This window comes from Natrix helvetica, assembly GCF_964273705.1.
Source record: "Natrix helvetica genome assembly, chromosome: W".
NCBI classification, from domain to species: Eukaryota; Metazoa; Chordata; class Lepidosauria; order Squamata; family Natricidae; genus Natrix; species Natrix helvetica.
In genome coordinates, this window is record NC_138555.1 from 77,498,815 (window position 1) to 77,521,667 (window position 22,853).

At 43.0% G+C, this 22,853-nt stretch overlaps 3 protein-coding genes across 3 annotated transcripts; 1 reads left to right on the forward strand and 2 right to left on the reverse strand.

The window, feature by feature from the left end:
- Nucleotides 1-268: 268 nt before the first annotated feature.
- LOC309400581 (olfactory receptor 10G6-like) lies at nucleotides 269-1,192 on the reverse strand (the record flags this gene model as incomplete). The annotated part of the gene is made up of 1 exon (XM_081969144.1): nucleotides 269-1,192. The coding sequence occupies one exon, from the start codon at nucleotides 1,190-1,192 to the stop codon at nucleotides 269-271; it is 924 nt and encodes a 307-aa protein (XP_081825270.1).
- Nucleotides 1,193-8,194: 7,002 nt separating this feature from the next.
- Nucleotides 8,195-9,118, forward strand: LOC309400582 (olfactory receptor 10G6-like; the record flags this gene model as incomplete). Its single annotated transcript, XM_081969145.1, has 1 exon — nucleotides 8,195-9,118. The coding sequence occupies one exon, from the start codon at nucleotides 8,195-8,197 to the stop codon at nucleotides 9,116-9,118; it is 924 nt and encodes a 307-aa protein (XP_081825271.1).
- A 12,589-nt stretch (nucleotides 9,119-21,707) lies between these two features.
- Nucleotides 21,708-22,631, reverse strand: LOC309400583 (olfactory receptor 10G6-like; the record flags this gene model as incomplete). The annotated part of the gene is made up of 1 exon (XM_081969146.1): nucleotides 21,708-22,631. The coding sequence occupies one exon, from the start codon at nucleotides 22,629-22,631 to the stop codon at nucleotides 21,708-21,710; it is 924 nt and encodes a 307-aa protein (XP_081825272.1).
- Between the last annotated feature and the right edge of the window lie 222 nt (nucleotides 22,632-22,853).

The following is a 22,853-nucleotide window of genomic DNA, read 5'->3' on the forward strand; positions in this document are numbered from 1 at the left end:
TGTAATCACAACCTCAAACCCCCATAATTGTAACCTTAAACTGTCTACTGTTTACCTCACACCATTCCTAAGAGGTCAGTAGGGGCGTGCATAAGTGCACCAGCGTGCCTACAGTCCCTGTCCTACTGTCCCCATTTATTTGTACCCATTTCTTGTGTTCTTATTCATGTTTATTCTTATACCTGTTATCTTGTATATGAGTGCCAAACTAACTAACTAAATGAATAAACACCAACTCAGACAGTTGGCCATTCAGGTTATCAAAGAATTAAGATTTCCTGCCTTTTAATTTCAAGATGGCATTTTTCATCTCCTTGTTTCGGAGCGTATATATGACGGGATTCAGGAAAGGAGTCACCGCGGTATAGAATATAGCAACCGCCCCTCCTAGGTGAACTTCTGCTCCTGGCCTCAGGTAGGTGAAACCGAGAGGTGTATAAAAGGTTATCACCAAGATTACATGAGCAGTGCAGGTGGAGAAGGCATGTCGTTGGCCATCGCTATTGCGAATCCTCAGGATAGCAAAGATGATGTAGACATAGGACACCAGAATGAGTAGAACACAACTCATGGCGACGAGACCAATGTCAATCAAGGTGAACATCTGATTGAAGGAGGTGTCCACACATGCCAGCTTCAGCATGGCTGGGATGTCACAAAAGATGTAGCTTACCTCATTCCGTGGTCCATAGGGCAACTGAAAAGTCAGGGTTGTCTCTATGATTGAATGCAAGCACCCACCAAACCAGGTGCCCATACAAAGCCAAAGGCAAATTTTGCGGTTCATTAGGAGACCATAGTGAAGCGGCCAGCAAATGGCCAAGAAGCGGTCATAAGCCATCACGGTGTAAAGGAAGCACTCTGTGCAGCCCACGAAATGGTAGAAGAAGAGCTGAGTTACACAGCCTGCAAATGAGATGCCTTTGTTGCCATCCAGAAAGGAAGCGATCATCTTGGGTACCACAATGGTGGAAGTGGCGATATCCACAATGGCTAAGTGGCAAAGGAGCCAGTACATTGGCTTATGTAGCTGAGGCTCATGGATCGTGGCCAAGAAGACCAGCAAGTTACTAAGAAGAGTCAACAGGTAGATGCACACAAAAAAGAATAACAGAGGGACATGTAATATGGGTGGGTATGGGAACCCCAAGAGGACAAAATACATCAGGGTTGTTTGGTTTTCGCAGACCATTTCAGGCAACGTACGCCACGTTTATCTCTGCAATGAACACAATTTAGACAGCATTAGCAACGGGGGGGGGGGGTCTTTTGAAGAGTACTAACCTTTACGTGACTGGTGGGGATGGTGTAAGATGGAGAAATGCCATGATTTCTTAATCTTGGTTCCTCAAAGAAGCAAGCTTCATTAGCAGGTCTGAACAGGTCTACTTCATCTTACATAAAAGTTCTGGTTTTATTCCAGAACCTGATCTGGATATCAGGGGAGTCACATAAAAAAGAGGGGGTTTTTTTCCAATCATGAGCCCTATAGTGAGGTACTAATACCATTCTATAAAACACTAGTAAGATCACACCTAAAGTACTGAAGCCAGTTTTGGCCACCAGACTTTTAAAAAGATGTTCAGACTCTAGAACAAGGGCAGAGAAGATCAACCAGGGTGATTAGGGGACTGGAGGCTAAAATATACAATGAATAGTTACAGGCATGGCTAGTCTAGTGAAGAGAAGGACCAGGGGAAACATGATAGCAGTGTTCTAATATTTGAGGGGCTGCCACAGAGAGGAAAGGGGTCAAGCTATTTTCCGAAGTACCTGAAGTCCAGACAAGGAATAATAATGGATGGAAACTGAGCAAGGAGAGATTCAACCTAGAAATAAGGAGGAACTTTCTGACAGTGAGAACAATCAACCAATGGAACAAAAGTTGCCTTCGGAAGTTGTGGGAGCTTCATCACTTGAGACTTTCAAGAAGAACTTGGACTGCCATCTGTCAGAAATGGTGTAGGGTCACCTGCTTGAGTGGGGTGATTGATTCGATGACCTATAACGTCCCTTCCAACTCTGTTAATCTCTGTTAAGAATTATACTTCAGCGACCACCTCTTCTTCAAGCAGTATTTAACATTTGTAAAACAGATTCCATGTGAAATGATTCAGTTCAGTTTCTCTCGTTTTCATATTTTGCCTATTTATGGCACCAAGCTGTCAACCAAGAACATTAGGAAGGAGAGACCCAAATAATATCCAGGTTGGTACGAGAATTTTGTTAGCGTCTGATCTACCAATTGTCAAAATCTATCCTTTCCATGGTTAGAGGTAGCTAGCTACCATCATGGACATGAAGTTCCAACAAGCCGTTACTGAGATGGAATACTTGTTCAATATTGTTCTGATGAATAAGCTTCTCAATTTGTTCTCCTTTCTCAGAGTAATTTTATGCTGAAACCATCTCTGTCTCACCCGTCCCTTCACGCTGTTTCCAAATACTCTGTCACACTCTTAAGCATCTCTTTCCAACTCCCTCTGCTCAAAGCTCTTTTTTTTTTAAAAAAAGGCACGTAATTGTGCCACGTATTTTATTTGTAACAATGCACATTGGGCAACCTTGTTATCGATCCATTGGGAATCCAGGCTCAACTGAAAAATGCTTGTCGCTACGGGGGGAAAAAAGGATCAGATCTCAAGGAGGCACACTTTGCTTTGCTTGGATGAAATCCCAAGTTCCTGCCATTGCTTCATCAAGCTGGGAATCTCCAGAGAATAGAAAAGAGCAAGAAAAATTATCCGCATTTGCCTTCTCCACCCTTGCTTAAGAAATAGAGGTTTTGTATACAGATGTATCTAAATTTTATAAACAGCGGGTAAAGCTAAGTAGGGTTGGACGGGGTTCAAACTTGGATGGGAGACGTTCAGAAATCCTGATTGAAAGTCAAAAATATCTTGGCAGATGCTTAGGAAACTATTGCGTTCAATGATACACCAATATACTGATCAGAAGACAAACTCAACATGGTGGAATTTTTAGGCTTAGGTTTTCCTCACCTATTTTTTTCTATTTTCTCCAGATGTTTTTGATCACAGTTTTTTCTAACATAAATTCAGGGTTTTTTTTACAGGGTGAAGAGAATATTTGTAAGCAGAGGTGGCAGTGGTGGGTTTCAATTTATTTTATTACCGCTTCGCTCTTGCACAAGATGTTGTACAGGGAATTTCTACTACCTCCTCCAGTCCTATGTTTAATTTATTTATTGTATACTTATAACTATTTTAATATGACTGTACACCGCCCCGAGTCTCTTTTGAGAGAGGGGCGGTCTAGAAATCCAATAAAGTTAAGTTAAGTTAAGTTTCTGTGTTTCATGCAGAGAAGCGTCCGGGCAGGTGGGCGGAGCCTCCCGCCGCCGTCATTACTGATTCGCCCGATCCAGGGTGAATTGGCACAAACCCACCTCTGAGGCATAAGATCCTACCGGTTTAACAACCAGTCCGCTGAGCATGAACCAAGAAGTAGGATGTGTCTACTTTGTCAAATGCCCTGCTGAAGTCTAAAGATACTATGTCCACAGCATTTCACTGGTCGTCTCATTTAGTCACTTTGTCAAAGAATGAAACAAGATTGGTTTGGCATGATCTGTTTTTAACAAATACATTTTGACTTCTAGTTATTACTTTACTCATTTCTAGATGTTGGCAGATCTGTTATTTCGTATCTTTTCCAGTATCATCCTGGGTATTGATGTTAGGCTGATTGGTCCGTAGCTCCTGGGTCTGGTAGTTGTTGTTTTTTCTTTTTCCTTTTTTGAAGATGGGAACCACTTCAGTTCTTTTCCAGTCTGGTCGTTCCCCAGGGCTCCAAAAAAATTTAAAGATAAAATACAAGGGTTCTGAGATGACATTGGCCAGTTCCTTCTGAACTATAGGATGTAATCCATTAGGTGCTAGTGATTTATATCCATCAAGGTCAGACAGTTGTTCTTTTACCATTTTCTTGTTTATATTACCGTATTTTTTGGAGTATAAGATACACCAAGGTTTTGAAGAGGCATTTAAAAAAAAAACAGTAGGTAGGTAGAGAGGGGGATAGAGAGGGAGAGACTGAGGCAACTCATTCTTTGCCTGAGTCTTCACACAAAAATAAACTATAGCCCAACATACCAAAAACATAACTGTAAAAGAGGGAGTAGAAATAAAAATTTCCGTAGTTTTCGGAGTATAAGACACACCTTTTTTCCTCAAAAAAAGAGGCTGAAAATCTGGGTGCGTCTTATACATCGTATACAGCATTTTTTGCCTCCTGAAACCCTGCCCCCTTTACCAAAATGGCCATGCATACCCTTATGGAGGCTTTCAGAGAGCTCCTGGGGGATGGGAAGGGCAGAAATGAGCAAAAAATGGGCCGTCCCCCCCCAGCTGCCAGCAGCACTCTATAAGCCTCCAAAAGGCTATGCATGCAATTTATTTGACAAAAAATGGTCCCATTTTCACAAAGATTTCACAAAAAATGCTCAATTTTTTGCTCATTTTGCCCCCCCCCGGAGCACTCTGCAAGCCCACTAAGGCTATTCATGCCTCTTTTTGAAAAAAAAATGGCCTGTTTTCACGAAAAACTAGCCATTTTGGGGAGGTTTGCAGAGTGCAAAAACTTTTCCCACCCTTTTGGAAAGCTCTTTAACTGATTGATGAGAATTACATTGATCAAGTGCTGTGCCAGCAGAAAGAAAGTCTTAGGTGCTGCAGATTGTCAGCAATTTCCTTCTCCAGCACATGGATAAAAACACCTGGAAACATCTACCTACCTACCTACTCTCTCTCTTTCTCCCTACCTATCTACCATATTTCTCTCTCTCTACCCCTTTATCTACCTACCTACTTATCTAACTACTCTCTCTCTCTCCTTACCTACCTACTGTATTTCTCTCTCTTTCTCTCCCTCTCTCTCCCTCTATGTACCTACCTACTTTTTTTTAAAAAAATAGCCTCTTCAAAACCTTGGTGCGTCTTATACTCTGGTGCATCTTACACTCTAAAAAATACGGTAATATAAACAAGAAAATGGTAAGAGAACACCTGTCTGACCTTGATGAATATAAATCACTAGCACCTAATGGATTACATCCTATAGTTCAGAAGGAACTGGCCAATGTCATCTCAGAACCCTTGTATTTTATCTTTAAATTTTTTTGGAGCCCTGGGGAACGACCAGACTGGAAAAGAACTGAAGTGGTTCCCATCTTCAAAAAAGGAAAAAGAAAAAAACAACAACAACCAGACCCAGGAAACTACGGACCAATCAGCCTAACATCAATACCCAGGATGATACTGGAAAAGATACTAAACAACAGATCTGCCAACACCTAGAAATGAGTAAAGTAATAACTAGAAGTCAAAATGTGTTTGTTAAAAACAGATCATGCCAAACCAATCTTAGTTCATTCTTTGACAAAGTGACTAAATTAGACGACCAGTGAAATGCTGTGGACATAGAATCTTTAGACTTCAGCAGGGCATTTGACAAAGTAGACCACATGCTACTTCTTGGTTCATGCTCAGCGGACTGGTTGTTAAACCAGTAGGATCCTACCCCTCAGAGATGGGTTTCTCCTGATTCACCCTGGATCAGGTGAACCAGTAGTGACGGCGGCGGGAGGCTCCGCCCACCTGCCCGGACGCTTCTCTGCATGCACAGAAAGGTCGTGTGAGCATATATTTTTTTCTCTTTTATATGTTAATTTTTTTATTATGAAATAGAGTACTTACCTGAACGATATATGAAGAACAATAATGAACTTAATGTATAAGAATGGGATAATTTAAACCGTTAGGTACAATTGTAGGTAGTGATTATTTTATAACATAAAGATTTCTGCTATACTAAATGGACTAATGATGATGCAATGAACAATGGATACACATGTGAATTGAAATATTTAATAACTATATGGATTGATAATTAACAATGGAAAATTATATTTGGAGTTGCGGATGATTGAAAATATTATGGTTAATTGAAAGTATAAATGTGTAATATGAATTAATGGGAATCATTTGATTTAATCCTTGTTCTTATTTCTTAGAGATAGGTGATAATATAATTCTATAAAGACTTACTGTTACCTAATAGATAATTATGGATTTAAGGAAATAAGGGCTGTCACCAATGAAAGAATACTAATGGTAATTTGAACACACAAAGTTATGTTTAATGGATAACTAGTGATTCTATTCTTAACTGTAAAAACTGCTGCACAAAAACTTGTAATCAAATGACATGCTTGATGAAATCAAGGAAAGTTTTTTTTCCTTGCTCTTGTTCTGTATGTGTTGTCTTGTCCTTTTTAAAGAAAAATAAATAAATAATTCATGAAAAAAAAAGTGTGATCAAAAAGATTTGGAGAAAATAGAAAAAAAAATAGGTGAGGAAAACCTAAGTCTAAAAATTCCACCATGTTGCGTTTGTGTTCTGATCAGTATATTAGTGTATCATTGAACGCAATCGTTTCCTAAGCTTCTGCCAAGATATTTTTGACTTTCAATCAGGATTTCTGAACGTCTCCCATGCAAGTTTGAACCAGGTGCAAGCCTACTTAGCTTTACCCGCTGTTTATAAAATTTAGATACATCTGTATGCAAAACCTCTATTTCTTAAGCAAGGGTGGAGAAGGCAAATGGGGATAATTTTTCTTGTTCTTTTCTATTCTCCTGAGATTCCCAGCTTGATGAAGAAATGGCAGGAACTTGGGATTTCATCCAAGCAAAGCAAAGGGTGCCTCCTTGAGATCTGATCCTTTTTCCGATGCCCCCCTAGCGACAAGCATTTTTCAGTTGAGCCTGGATTCCCAATGGATCGATAACAAGGTTGCCCAATGTGCATTGTTACAAATAAAATATGTGGCACAATTACGTGCCCCCCCCTTTTTTTTTTAAAAAAAGAGCTTTGAGCAGAGGGAGTTGGAAAGAGATGCTTAAGAGTGTGACAGAGTATCTGGAAACAGCGTGAAGGGACGGGAGAGACAGAGATGGTTTCAGCATAAAATTACTCTGAGAAAGGAGAACAAATTGAGAAGCTTATTCATCAGAAGAATATTGAACAAGTATTCCATCTCAGTAACAGCTTGTTGGAACTTCATGTCCATGATAGTAGCTAGCTGCCTCTAAACATGGAAAGGATAGATCTTGACAATTGGTAGATCAGACGCTAACAAAACTCTAGTACCTACCTGGATATTATTTGGGTCTCTCCTTCCTAATGTTCTTGTTTGACAGTTCGGTGCCATAGATAGGCAAAACATGAAAATGGGAGAAACCGAACTGAATCATTTCACATGGAAGCTGTTTCATAAATGTTAAATACTGCTTGAAGAAGAGGTGGTCGTTGAAGTATAATTCTTAACCGAGATTAACAGAGTTGGAAGGGACCTTATAGGTCCTCTAGTCCATCACCCCACTCAAGCAGGAGACCCTACACCATTTCTGACAGATGTCAGTCCAAGTTCTTCTTGAAAGTCTCGAGTGATGAAGCTCCCAGAACTTCGGAAGGCAGCTTGTGTTCCATTGGTTGATTGTTCTCACTGTCAGAAAGTTCCTCCTTATTTCTAGGTTGAATCTCTCTTTGCTCAGTTTCCATCCATTATTATTCCTTGTCTGGACTTCAGGTACTGTGGAAAACAGCTTGACCCCTTTCCTCTCTGTGGCAGCCCCTCAAATATTAGAACACTGCTATCATGTTTCCCCTGGTCCTTCTCTTCACTAGACTAGCCATGCCTGTAACTATTCATTGTATATTTTAGCCTCCAGTCCCCTAATCACCCTGGTTGATCTTCTCTGCCCTTGTTCTAGAGTCTGAACATCTTTTTAAAAGTCTGGTGGCCAAAACTGGCTTCAGTACTTTAGGTGTGATCTTACTAGTGTTTTATAGAATGGTATTAGTACCTCACTATAGGGCTCATGATTGGAAAAAAAACCCCTCTTTTTTACGTGACTCCCCTGATATCCAGATCAGGTTCTGGAATAAAACCAGAACTTTTATGTAAGATGAAGTAGACCTGTTCAGACCTGCTAATGAAGCTTGCTTCTTTGAGGAACCAAGATTAAGAAATCATGGCATTTCTCCATCTTACACCATCCCCACCAGTCACGTAAAGGTTAGTACTCTTCAAAAGACCCCCCCCCCATGGTTGCTAATGCTGTCTAAATTGTATTCATTACAGAGATAAACGTGGCGTACGTTGCCTGAAATGGTCTGCGAAAACCAAACATCCCTGATGCATTTTGTCCTCTTGGGGTTCCCATACCCACCCATATTACATGTCCCTTTGTTATTCTTTTTTGTGTGCATCTACCTGTTGACTCTTCTTAGTAACTTGCTGGTCTTCTTGGCCACGATCCATGAGCCTCAGCTACATAAGCCAATGTACTGGCTCCTTTGCCACTTAGCCATTGTGGATATCGCCACTTCCACCATTGTGGTACCCAAGATGATCGCTTCCTTTCTGGATGGCAACAAAGGCATCTCATTTGCAGGCTGTGTAACTCAGCTCTTCTTCTACCATTTCGTGGGCTGCACAGAGTGCTTCCTTTACACCGTGATGGCTTACGACCGCTTCTTGGCCATCTGCTGGCCGCTTCACTATGGTCTCCTCATGAACCGCAAAATTTGCCTTTGGCTTTGTATGGGCACCTGGTTTGGTGGGTGCTTGCATTCAATCATAGAGACAACCCTGACTTTTCAGTTGCCCTATGGACCACGGAATGAGGTAAGCTACATCTTTTGTGACATCCCAGCCATGCTGAAGCTGGCATGTGTGGACACCTCCTTCAATCAGATGTTCGCCTTGATTGACATTGGTCTCGTCGCCATGAGTTGTGTTCTACTTATTCTGGTGTCCTATGTCTACATCATCTTTGCTATCCTGAGGATTCGCAATAGCGATGGCCAACGACATGCCTTCTCCACCTGCACTGCTCATGTAATCTTGGTGATAACCTTTTATACACCTCTCGGTTTCACCTTCCTGAGGCCAGGAGCGGAAGTTCACCTCGGAGGGGCAGTTGCTATATTCTATACCGCGGTGACTCCTTTCCTGAATCCCGTCATATATACGCTCCGAAACAAGGAGATGAAAAATGCCATCTTGAAATTAAAAGGCAGGAAATCTTAATTCTTGGATAACCTGAATGGCCAACTTTCTGAGTTGGCGTTTATTCATTTAGTTAATTAGTTTGGCACTCATATACAAGATAACAGGTATAAGAATAAATATGTATAAGAACACAAGAAATGGGTACAAATAAATGGGGACAGTAGGACAGGGACTGTAGGCACACTGGTGCACTTATGCACGCCCCTACTGACCTCTTAGGAATGGTGTCAGGTCAACAGTAGACAGCTTAAGGTTACAATTATGTGGGTTTGAGGATGTAATAACAGAGTCAGGTGGTCCATTCCAGGCATTGACCACTGTTGATGAAGTTGTATTTTCTGCAATCGAGTTTGGAGCGGTTTATCTTGAGTTTGTATTTATTGTGTGCTCGTGTATTGTTGTGGTTGAAGCTGAAGTAGTCATTGACAGTTAGGACATTGTAACAGCATAGTTCTAGGTTCTCCAAATCCAAAATTTCAAGCCTGGCGGCATAAGGGATTCTATTGTGAGCAGAGGAGCGGAGGACTCTTCTCATGAAATACTTCTAGACTCGCTCAATTGTGTTAATGTCTGATGTACAGTGTGGATTCCAGGCAGACAAGCTGTATTTGAGAATTGGTCTAGCAAAGGTTTTGTATGCTCCAGTTTGCTGTTCAATATTCCTGGAGAAGAAGCTTCGCAAGATTAGGTTAACAACTCTTCATGCCTTTTTGGCAATGCTGTTACAGTGAGCTTTGGCACTTAGATCATTTGAGATGAGTACTCCAAGGTCCTTGACAGAGGAGGGGGGGAAGGCATCTTTGAGGTCATATCTGCCTAGGTTTTATTTGGTGTTCTGATTTTTTATTTTTTTGGCAATGTGTAAGACAGAGCATTTGTTGGTTGAGATTTGGAGTTGCCAATGGTTTGACCATTCTGACACCTAGTCAAGGTCTTTTTGTAAGACAGTAGCATTGTCAGGGGTGTTGAATAGTTTTACGCCATCAGCGAAGAGCTTGTGCCACAAGGAGAGATGCTATCTCATCGTCTTGTTTCTGCACCTCAACTTGATCTTGTCTTTTTTTTTTTACTCCTTTCTTCTCGGAACTGTTTCCTCCAGAAATTGGTTCACTCTAGACCAGAGGTGTCAAACTCAAGGCCCATGAGCCGGATACAGCCTGTGGGGTGCATAGATCTGGCCCATGGAGCTGCACTGGACATAGCAAAGGACCGGATCGCAGTGACTCTGCCAGTGAAAATGGAGCTCGGGAGGGCCACACCCCAGAGCTCTGTTATTGCTGGCAGAGGGTTGCGGGAGGTCATGACAGCTGAAAATGGAGCTTGGGAGCTCGTTTTCGCTGCAGAGCGCTCGGGCCACTATAGTTGCCTCTGACATGAGTGCCATCAAGCTGACCATGCCCACCCAGGCCACACCCACCCTGGCTCCCTGAGGTCAAACACAACCTTAACATGGCCCTCAATGAAATTGAGTTTGACACCCCTGCTCTAAACAAACCAAATCGCCTGGATGGGCACTTAAATGTTTGTGTATCCTTTCGAATTTTAAATATTTCTCCATGCCTGCGACACATGATCCATTTCCCACACAAGTCCTTGATAAAGAGAACACAGTTAAACAACAGCCAAAAACGCTGCTGTTTGTTTGTTTGTTTATTTCATGATGAAAACGGTCCATGTCATCAACCTTTGTTAGAGATTTGAATTCAGTGGGAGGGTGTGCTTCTGAGCATCTTGCACCCATTGTGCTAGAGGGTGTGCTTCTGAGCATGTGCAGAGTGCTTGAACAATGCCAGGTATTTCAGCAGCTGAGGGTCCCACTGAAAAGAAGAAAAGGCTTTAATGACAGCTCTCTTGAATATAATTGTAGCAATAGCAATAGCACTTAAACCTATATACCACTTCACAGTGCTTCACACTTCAGAACCTGCTGAATACCCCCTCTGGTTAGAGTGAAGTACTGCAAGCTACTTCTGCTGACTGCCTGCAATTTGGCACTTGAAATCTCACCAGGCTCAAGGTTGACTCAGTCTTCCTTCTTAAGTTGGTAAAATGAGGACCCAGATTGTTGGAGGCAATAGGCTGACTCCGTAAACCCCTTAGAGAAGGCGGTAAAGCACTGTAAAGCAGTATATACTGTAAGTCTAAGCGCTTTTGCTAATGTAGACTTAGAATAAAGCAGAATTAGTTATTCTACTCCTCTTTCCTGACTGATTTACTTGAAGCAGAGAACATCTTCTTAGAGGCTCTCTTCTCCCGTTGGTATCTTATGATTGATATCTTGTTATTTGTATTTTATGATTAATGATTGTAATTATGATTTTTTCCCATTTTTAAAAAAAATTTAAACATAAAAGGCAACATTAAAAAATTTTCATCCATTACATACAGCATGTCGTTTGGTTACAAGCATTTTTGCATCCGTATTTTCAATTACATATACAATCACAGATTTTCCATCTAATATAACTAAATACCTCACTGTCATTATACAACATATATTCAATTACGATTAATATTTCTTTCTTTTCAATAAACCTAATTCTCTTACATTCTTGATTGTCTGCTTAGTAACCACATACCTTTATGTAGTCATTATCTCATTCTAAATATTTTTACAGCATAAAAGAATGTACCAAGTTGTTTATATTTATATATCTATCACTATTTTCAACAGGATATCTTTATAGTATGCACTTAGAGTTATACATTATATCCCCAATCCTCTATCAAATGTACATAAATTCGTTATTATCCTTGTCCTTCATTTTATAACGAAAAATTCTAAATTATTCAATTCATATATATGTCAGTGTTTCATTGTATCATTATTAGTCTACATTGACATTTGAAATTAGAGAACAAGAAGATGAGCAATTTTATAAGATATGGGATTTGTTTTATCAGTGGCTGGAAAAAAGAATCTGGAAATGAAAAATGTTTGACTTATGTTTTAATTGAAGGAGAAAAGTGAGAATACAATAATGTTGTTAAATAGACTAATAACGATACAATGTTTTAACTGAAGGAGAAAAGTGATTGTAATTATGATTTGTGGCTGTATGTGTGCACACTGAGAGCTTATGCACCAGAGACCAATTCCTTCTATGTCCAATCACACTTGGCCAAAAAAGAATTCTATTCTATTCTCCATTAGAGAAACATGTAGATCTTAAACCTGAACTTTTTTCTATTAGATACAGCACCAGAAAAATGTAATAAACAAAGTGTATCATTAATATTGCATGTATGCACAGAGTCATGGTGGTGCAGTGGTTAGAGTGCAGTACTGCAGGCTACTTCTGCTGACTGTTGATCAGGCTACTGCAGGCTACTTCTGCTGACTGTTGATCAGGCTACTGCAGGCTACTTCTGCTGACTGTTGATCAGGCTACTGCAGGCTACTTCTGCTGACTGTTGATCAGGCTACTGCAGGCTACTTCTGCTGACTGTTGATCAGGCTACTGCAGGCTACTTCTGCTGACTGTTGATCAGGCTATTGTAGGCTACTTCTGCTGACTGTTGATCAGGCTTCTGCAGGCTACTTCCGCTGACTGTTGATCAGGCTACTGCAGGCTACTTATGCTGACTGTTGATCAGGCTACTGCAGGCTACTTCCGCTGACTGTTGATCAGGCTACTGCAGGCTACTTCCGCTGACTGTTGATCAGGCTACTGCAGGCTACTTCCGCTGACTGTTGATCAGGCTACTGCAAGCTACTTCCGCTGACTGTTGATCAGGCTACTGCAGGCTACTTCTGCTGACTGTTGATTGACAGCAGTTTAGCACTTCAAATCCCCCTGGTTCAGCCTTCCATCCTTCCCAGTGGGAAAAATGAGGACCCAGATTGTTGGGGCCTGACTCTGTAATAGGCTGACTCTGTAAACCACTTAGAGAGGGCTGTAAAGCATTGTGAAGCTGTATATAAGTCTAAGTACTATTGCTTTGGCTAACGGCAGCAAGGATTATATTTGTTCAGCATTGGAAAAATGAAAAAAAAATGACATCAGAGGAAGAGATAATTAAGAAAATATCGGACGGTGCAGTAACAGACAGACCTCCATTGAAGAGCAACAGAAAGGAGATACAGAATACTATCAAAGGTGGAATTTATTTTATCAATGGCTGGAAAAAAAAGGGTAAACATAGGAATATCATTTGCATTGTATTTGCAAACAAAATAACCCAGCAAGATGATGCTTATTAAGCACTGATTAAAGGTAGCGGTAGAAAATGAATAAAACTTTATTTTTAAGAAAAGAATTCTATTCTACTCTATATTTTGTGGTGGGGGTGATGACAACTCTTTCCAGAGTGTCAAGGAGGTTCAGCAACGTCTTTTGTGTTGGATGAGTTAGACCAGTGACGGTTAATCTTTTCGACACCGGGTGCTTAAACTGGAGCATGCGCAGGCCTTCCTGAGCAACAGAACCCAGACAAGAGCAGCTGGCTGGTGCGCATGTGCCCAGAGAGGGCTCTGCACACCACCTCTGGCAGGCATGCCATAGGTTCGCCATCGCGGAGTTAGGCAATGTAGGAAGTTTTTGGAAGGTGTGCATGGTGGGTTTGGGCTGTAGGGAGAGACTGGATGTGCTGAGGGAATCCAGATAGAGATGGAAGTGCGCCTGGAAGGAAGCATCTCCAAATGAGACTTTTCTGGTGCAACAATATTTGCAAAAGACAGAGTTGGAATCCTCAGGGATAGCTGAATCAAAAGGGTGGTAATACCCAGGGGTGGATTGCTGCTGGCATTACTCCCGGTTCGGTGCATGTGCCCTGCTAAGCCCTCGACTTGCTGGACACGATTGCGTCCGACAACGGCCCCCAATTTGCCTCTATTACCTTCCAGGAATTTCTGGCCATGCAAGGGATCCTCCGTGCTCCAACTGCCCCCTACCATCCTGCTTGCAATGGCAGGGTAGAACGAGTTGTCCGCTCGGCCAAAGAGGCATTGGGCAGAATGGACTGGGGCGACTGGCCGGTAAAGGTGGCTGCTTACCTCCTAGGTCAGCACTCCACCCTTCCACTCCACCGTCCAAAAAAGGTCAAAAAAGTCAAAATGGCAGGTGCAAATGTGATGGAAGACACATCATTTCTTTTTTTATTGAGTAATTATTTATTTTTATTTTTAAAGCTATCATCAATATCATTGCATGGACAGTGTGGTGTCTGAGCATCATTCATTTGGGTACAAAACAAATATTAATACAAATAAAAATCACTATATTAATCAAATCATCAGAGTCTAGTGTTGTTATATATATTAATGTCAGCACGTATTCCTTCATTTTTCAATTAATCAATATTTACTACATTCTTCTAATAGTCATGTTCTAGTATTATTATATATAATCAATATTTACTACATCCTTCTAATAGTCATAACTCTATTCTTAGGCTTATCTAATATCGTCCTTTTGCAAAATCTAATCTTAACCTCTAACATTCACTTTAGATATTTTATACAAAATCATGTATAACTATATTCCCCTAATTCTATTTTTTAAATCTCTTTAATCTATTCTAATTCTAGGTACAGCCATACTACTACTACTACTACTACTACTACTACTACTACTACTACTACTACTTCTTCTTCTTCTTCTTCTTCTTCTTCTTCTTCTTCTTCTTCTTCTTCTTCTTCTCCTCCTCCTCCTCCTCCTCCTCCTCCTTCCTTCCTTCCTTCCTTCCTTCCTCTTCCCCTTCTCCTCCTCCTTCTTTGTCGTCTCCTCCTCCTCCTCCTCCCTCTTCCCCTTCCCCTTCTGCTTCTCCTTCTCCTTCTTCTTCATCTCCTCCTCCCCCCCTCCTCCTCTTCCTCTTCCTCCTCCTCCTCCTCTGAAAAAAGATCCTCTTTATCCATCTTTTATCCAACACCTTCTATATGCCTTGCATAAAGCTGCTGAAAAAGTCTATCTAGTGCCATCTAGTGGTCATTTTGTTAAAAATGCTTTAAAAATGCCTCACCGCTGACAGTCAAAACATTTTTAAAAACTTTTTAAAGCATTTTTAAACTACTGGTTCTTCCAAACTGGTAATTTAAAAAGGCTAAAAAAAGTTTTAAAATAGTTCCGAATCAGTTGTGTGACAATCAGTTGTGCCACACATGGAAACTTTTTAAAAACATTTTAAAGCATTTTTAAACTACTGATTCTTCTGAACCGGTAGTTAAAATGCTTAAAAAGTTTTTTAAAAGTTCCAAATCAGCTATGTGACAATCAGTTGTGTGGAAACTTTTTTTTTTGCTTTTAAAGCATTTTTTTACTATTGGTTTGGGTGAACCAGTAACATTTTTACTACTAGTTCGAGCAAACCAGCCTAAATCGGTAACATTTCATGCCTGGACCCACCTATTCCTTCAAGAATCTCAAGATGGCTAACTGCACAGAGCAATCTCTATTTTATTCCCGATGCAACAGGTACTCGTGTTGAGAACAGGTTGAGCAGCAAAATAGAAGCAACTGATGCAAGCTGCCCCAGCCCAGTGATGGGTTCTTCTCCCCGTCGCTACCGGTACGGTGCCCACGGGACCACATGTCCCTTTGTGCACATGTGCTGCGCACGCTTGCACACTCCACTGCCCCTGCAATACCCAGCTGCTTGTCGGAGCTCACGCAAGTGCCACATGCTGTGTGCGCAGGTGCAATTAGCTAGTTGCTTTAAAAAAACGGTATAGAACGCGGGAGGGTGGGTGGTCAAATGAGCCACCATACCGGTACGCTGTGAGCTGCTCCCAGCTACATCTGGTACGGCTATACTGGGTCATACCAGCTGAAACCCACCACTGCCCCAGCCCCACCCTTACTGAAGCAGCAAAACTCCAGTCCCCTTCATCTGCTCTATGTGGAGCTACCCTTGAGGAGCATTTGGAAGGTACAGGTGATGTAGAGTGTGGCGGCATCAGCAATTCTATATTACTAATTACAGGACTTGGAGAATTGTCCTTGGTTAAACTATTTTCTGTCTCGGGTCCTTGGAGAGAAGTCATAGAACATAGAATCTAAGGCTGGAATGGATCCCACAGACCTTCTGATCCAACCAGTGGTGACTTCCGGGTCCATTCGCAACCGGTACGCTGCACACAGGGCCGAGCGTCCTAGTCGGGTATACACACCACCGCCCTGTAAGGCCCAGCTGCTTCTTGGAGGTTGTGCGCAATTGCCCGGCAGCGTTATAAACAGCTATGGAACATGGGTGGGCTGGTGGGCCAAATGAGCCACCATACCGGTACAGTGGCTGCTGCTCCTGGTTATTACCGGTACGGCCATACCGGGCCGTACCGGCTGGAACCCACCACTGGGTCCAACCCTCTTGCTCAAGGCAGGAGACCTTATTCTGTCCCAGTGGAATATCGTAAGTCAAATGATTATCCAGTCTATTTTTGAAAACCTCAAGCGATGGAGCATAGACAACCCCAGAAAGCAAGCTGTCCAGGAGTGGGCTTCAAAAATGTTAGCAAGGGGTCCTCTGCTTGGTTTCTGGGTGGGCGTGGCCATAGCGGGCATGGCTGCCACTGCGTTAATTGGTTTGCTAGCTGTGCCGAGATTTATTGCGCATATCACAGTTCTTATCTGCAATGTTTTACTGCACAGGTCACACATTTTTTTAAAAAAACTTTCACTTCTGATCTTCTGTTTGCCTGCCAAGAGAGGTAGGCACAGAACTCTGCCAAGATGTAATTAATTCAGTTAGCAAGTTTGTATTTTTACTTTCTTTTATATTAACATGTTTTTTTTTTGTTAGATCATGCCTCGGGTTTATTTTTGCTTAGTCAAGAAGTATACTTCGAGGAGAAGCCACGATCCATCATTGTGAATTACAAAGGGTTTAAATTATATCCTTGTCAATGGTCAATCTTCCTGCACCATGGCCAGGGGGGGAGATTTTGCCTTCTCTGGGCTCCAGAGGCTTTCCTCAAGCCTCCAGGAGGGCGAAAAGGGCCTCCCCAGGCTCCGGAGACCTTCTGGAGTCCAGACAAAAGCCCATTTCCAGCCTTCCCAAACTTCCAGTAGGCCCGTTTTTGGCCCTCCCCAAGCCTCGGTATGCGCCCTCCACTTACTTGCATCCAAAATGAGCCACATGGGGACTCCTGGGAGAGGCAGGATGGGGTGGATGGGGCCTCTCTACATGCCCTTGAAAAGCACCCGGAGGCTTCAGCTGGTCCAGAATGCAGTCGCGCGGGTTGTCATGGGGGTACCTAGGTGCTCCCATGTTACACCCCTTGTTGTGTCCACTGATTGGCCCATGCCTCCGTGCAGGCTCGAGGAAACCGCTAAGCAATTCTATTGGTTAACCGTCTGACAGCTCAGCTATAAAAGAGCTGTCAGACGGAGAGTTGCTAAGTTCGTTACATTGTATCTTGCGTGCAATAAACCGTTACTGTTACCTCGTCTATTCAGTTACTGTTTCATTCAAGGAGAAACATAAAACTGGCGGCGAAGGAGTTTAGCGAACCTATATAAAGTACTAGTGAGTGCCATAACAACAATGGCAACCGCAAACGTTTTTGCCGAATACAGACCGGACAAGGAATCGTGGCAGGCATTCCTTGAACGATTTTAATGTTTTATTCAAGCCAACGATTTAACCGGCCTGTCCCTCGAAAGGAAGAGAGGGGTGTTTCTGAATTGCTGCGGACCAGACATGTTCGCAACCACCCGGGCGCTGGCAGCTCCAACTCCTGTACATACCATTGCTTGGGATTCGCTGCTATCCAAGCTAAAAGCTCATTGTGGTCCTACACCTTCCCGTTTTGCTCGTAGGCATCTATTTCGCAAGTGTATGCAAGCGGAAGGTGAGTCTATTAGTCAATACTTTGCTTCACCGAGAGCCGCAGCTATTCCACTACGAGTTTGGCGATTTAGACGAGGCATTACTAGGGCAATTTATATACGGACTTAATGACCTGTGCTTGCAACGCCACCTCCTTGCAAGGTCTGAATTGTCTCTTAAAATTGCAGTTGATGAGGCAACAGCGACTGAAATGGCTGAAAAATCTACAACAGAGTTTCATGAGCTGTCAGACGGTTAACCAATAGAATTGCTTAACAGTTTCCTCGAGCCTGCATGGATGCATGGGCCAAACAGTGGACCCAACACCCCTTTTAGATGGCCTGCACTGGTTGCCGGTTGTTTTCCAGATGCGATTCAAGGTACTAATTATGACCTTTAAAGCGCTCCATGGCTTAGGCCCAGGATACCTGCGAGACTACCTACTGCAGTGACGTGCAGTCAGGTGAGGCAAGTGAGGCACAGCCTAACCTCTCATCATCAGGGTAGCGAGTCATTCGATGGGAAACTTGCCTTTTGGGCGGAATGACCCAGCTTGGCTACTGCTTTCGATCTGCCGCCCAATGACCGAACGGAGAAGCGAAGAGGCAGGAGAGACAAAGCAGGAGCCAAGCCGAGTGATTCCTTCCAAGAGGCAAGTTTCCTATCGAATGACTCACTGCCCTAGACTCGAGGCTCCAGTCCAGCCTGCGGTGCTTGCAGGACTCCCAAGCTCAGCACCAGAGAGCCGCCGCGAGAGAGGCCGGCCAGGTTGCCCGGGTGGCAGCAGAGGTTCCCTTTGCTCTTTTGGGTGCGGGAAGCAGGGGGGGAGAGGCTTTCTCCACTCCATCCGCTCCCCATCTGCGCTGCCCTCGCCCGACAAGCGCGCCCCGGATTCCGCACAGCTCTGACAGGCGGTGCCGTGGCCGAATCCCAGGGCGGAGGGCGGCAGGTCGCAACTGAGCATGCCTGACTGTGGAATTCTGGGAGTTGAAGTCCACAAGTCTAAAAAAATTGCTGCCTCACCAGCTATAAACCTCACCGCACGTCACTGACCTACTGCCACCAGTAGCCTCCCAGTGTCCAGTGCGATCCCACAGAGTTGGCCTCCTCAGGGTGCCGTTGGCCAGACAGTGTCGGCTGGTGACCCCCAGGGGGAGAGCCTTCTCTGTGGGAGTGCCTTCCCTCTGGAATGAGCTGCCCCCAGAGCTTCGCATAATCCCCGACCTCCGGTCCTTCCGACGCGCCCTAAAAAGTTGGCTTTTCCAGCAAGCCGGCCTGGCCTGAACAAAATAAAATAAATGATTGATTTAATTGTTAATGTTAATCTAATTTTAAAAAAATATTGTTAATATTAATTGGGTTTCTTTTTGGATACTTTATTTAATTTCCTTTTTAACTTTTGTAATATGTCTTTTTTTTTAAATGTTGTACGCCGCCCTGAGTCCTTTGGGAGAAGGGCGGCATATAAATCCAGTAAACACACAAACACACAACCAGGAGTGAGATTTGGGGGTTCTCTGAACTGCACAGAGTCTTAGCTGGAGGCTCTCCCAAACCCCTGCGGACCCCCAGCAGCCCACCCCTGAAGCTGTCCCATTCATTCATTGTTTTCTTTGTCAAAAAATTCTCCTTAATTCTAGGTGGGATCTCTTTTTAATAAGCTTCCGCCCATTCACCAGCCCTCTGTTGACAGAATAAGCCTCTAAATTTCCTCCTCTTTGTGAAAGCCCCTCAAGTATTGGAAGACATGTCCCCCCTAAGCCTTTTCTTCCATTGGCTAAATATCTAGCTCCCTCAACTGTTCATTATATGGTTCAACCCATAGATCCTTTATCATCTTTGTTTATCAACCACAGTTTGAAGTAAGTATAAGTGTATTTCAAGCTAAAAAAAAATACCCCCCTCAAAAAAAAAAACCTTCCACCGAAGACATGAGTAAAACCCATAAATGCAAATGGCTTGGTTGTATAAGTGTTCCTAGTTATGTGTTGATGTGGTGGTATGCTAGGATCAAAGCTAAGATTTCTTGTTTGCCACACAAACAAGTGTCTTGTTTGCCACCCAAACAAGTGTCTTGTTTGCCACACAAACAAGTGTCTTGTTTGCCACACAAACAAGTGTTATCTTAACACAAAGCCACTATATGCCCGTGTAATTTACAGAAGTAAGATCTCAATCACAATCAGAATAGAGCAGGAAGGGACCTTGGAGGTATTCTAATCCAACCCCTTGCTCAAGCAGGAGACACTACAATGGAAATACTGTATTCAGTTTTGGTCACCACCATTTAAAAAAGATGTTGAGACTCTAGAAAGAGTGCAGAGAAGAGCAACAAAGAGGATTATTGATTTGAATTTCAATTTATATTGACCCCAGCCAAACAATCTCAAGATGGCTTACATGGTGCCTGTGTTTACAAGTGAATTACTATAAAATGCATGTATGGGATTTAAAGTCCTCTAATCAACATTGTAGGGCCATGCCAGTAGGAGATTCACTCTACAAGATTCCAAGAATGCAATAGTGGTGAATATCTGTAGCTCAGGTGTAAGATGAGGGTGAACGTTTTCTCTCCAAGCTTGTGAGTTGGCTTCCAAACATTTAGCTACCAGGCTAGGTAACATCTTCAGTGGAATTCAGGAGACATCAGTGTCAGTGTTCTGTTTATAAGGGCTTCAAGTGTAGATATATCAAGTGAGGGTCTTGGGACTGGTCTTGGGATGGGTCAGCTGAAAGTCATCAGTGAATCTTCTGATGAGTCTTGTGATAACCTCAGATCAGGGTTGTTGGGAGGTGAACGGCTTGTGGTGGGGAATTAATAATACTTTATTTACGGTCACAGACCAAAACACGACCGCTACAAAAGAGACACAGGAGAATTGATCGTAGCATCAAAGCAGTCAGTCACCAAAAGCCCAACTAAGGGAGGTTACAGCGCTCTCCTCTAATGGTTACAGCTCTCAAGAAAAACCTGGAAACCTCCCCTAGGCAATATACAAACAAATCACAGCCATCAGGTCTAGAAGGGACGATTTCAAGAAGAGACAGTAACCTAGATCTGTCTGTGCTATACATGGGGCAAAATAGAAGGACGTGCTCCGCTGTCTCAACCTCGGCTCTGTCACAAGGGCACAGCTGCTCGTTAATCGGGAGCCTCTTAAAACGACCATTCAAAAGTGTTGAGGGCAAGACATTAAAGCGAGCTAGGGAAAAAGCTCTTCTATACTTGGGAATGGCTAGGGTATAAAAATAGGAAGCCATCCTCAATCCATAGTTATTAAGTTGGTTGAGAGTCAAGGGGGAGCAAGTTTTGTTGGCTCTGGCTTGTAGATATTGTAAATCAATGTACACAAGCCGTTGGACTATCCTAAATTGGGCATCCTTGAGTCGTAGTTTCCCAAGGCATCCTCCGTAAAACCTAGCAGATGAACGTTTCTTCAGCAGCTCTTTCTCCCAGCAAGAAATATGGGAGTCCGCGAATGCCAGGGAGAGGTAGCTGCCAGGAACTGCCAGAAAAAGCACCTGAAACCACCATTTAAAGGTGTTAATCCAGGCCATATGTTGTGATGGGGAATTGCCTTGGTTGGTTGAGGGTCAGTGCTGTCTCTGGTTGGCTGTGCGGTTGATTGGGATTCTGAATGGTTTGTAGGCTGGTTGTAAGTCAATGTGTCTGTTGAAGGAATTGCACGCGGAGTGCCAGGGTGTGGCGGGTGGTAGCATGGCTGATGATTTTTATGTTGCTCCAATCAGACTGGTGCTGTTTGGTGTCAGTGTGGGTAGTGATTAAGGATTTGGGATTGTGGCATTTGACTGCCATTCCAGGAACTGTCAAAGAACCAATTTAGGATGATCTCCTTGACAAGTTTACAAGGGCAACTTTTATGTCCTTGTTCCTCAGTGTGTAGATAATAGGATTCAAAAGTGGAGTCAGTGAGGTGTAGAAGACAGCCACCACTCCATCCAGTGGATCCTGAGATCCTGGTCTCAGATAGATAAAGACAAGGGGCACATAGTAGGTCACCACCATGGTGATATGAGCAGTGCAGGTAGAAAAAGCCCGTTTACGACCTTGGGCACCGCGGATCTTCAGGATGGTGGAGACAATGTATATGTAGGAGGTCAGAATGAGAAGGAAGCACGTGGTAGCCACAAGACCGACATCCACCATGGTTACCATCTCATTGACGGTTGTGTCAGCAGAGACTAGCTTCAACACAGCAGGGATATCACAGAAGATATAGTTGACCTGGTTTTCCCAACCAAAGGGGAAACGAAAAACAAGGGCTGTCTCCATTATGGAGTGAAGGCATCCTGAAACCCAGGTGCCCATGGCCAGGAAGAGACATGTCCTATGATTCATGAGCTTGCCATAATGGAGTGGTTTGCAAATAGCCAGGAAGCGATCGTAGGCCATCAATGTATAAAGGAAGCATTCCGTGCAACCCAAAAAATGAAAGAAGAAGAGTTGACATACACAACCGCCAAAGGATATGATCCTCCCACCTTTTAAGAATCCAACAATGACCTTGGGGACAATCACGGTGGAGACTGTCATGTCTAGAAAGGACAAATGGCAGAGGAGCCAGTACATGGGCTTGTGGAGATGGGGATTGGATAGAACAACCAACAGGATCAGAAGATTGCCCAAGAGTGTCATTAAGTAGATGAGTAGGAAGAAGATCAATAAAGGTTCTTTCAGACTTTCGGGATATGGAAAGCCAACAAGGATAAACTCATTCAATGAAGTTCGATTCTTACCTTCCATCTGTGCAACCAAAAAAAAACCCATTAAGAGTATCATCAATCATGGAAAGAGGGCAAATAAGCAGAAAAATAGTGAAATCTTTAAGCAGATGTTTCTATCACAGAGTAGCATGACTGGGTTATTGGAGAGCAACTTTCCCTGTTGGGAGGAAGGCCCAAGTGCCAAAGTAGGCTACACATTCTGTATAAATGCAAGAGAGCCAGCTCTGATCTTTCCTGAATG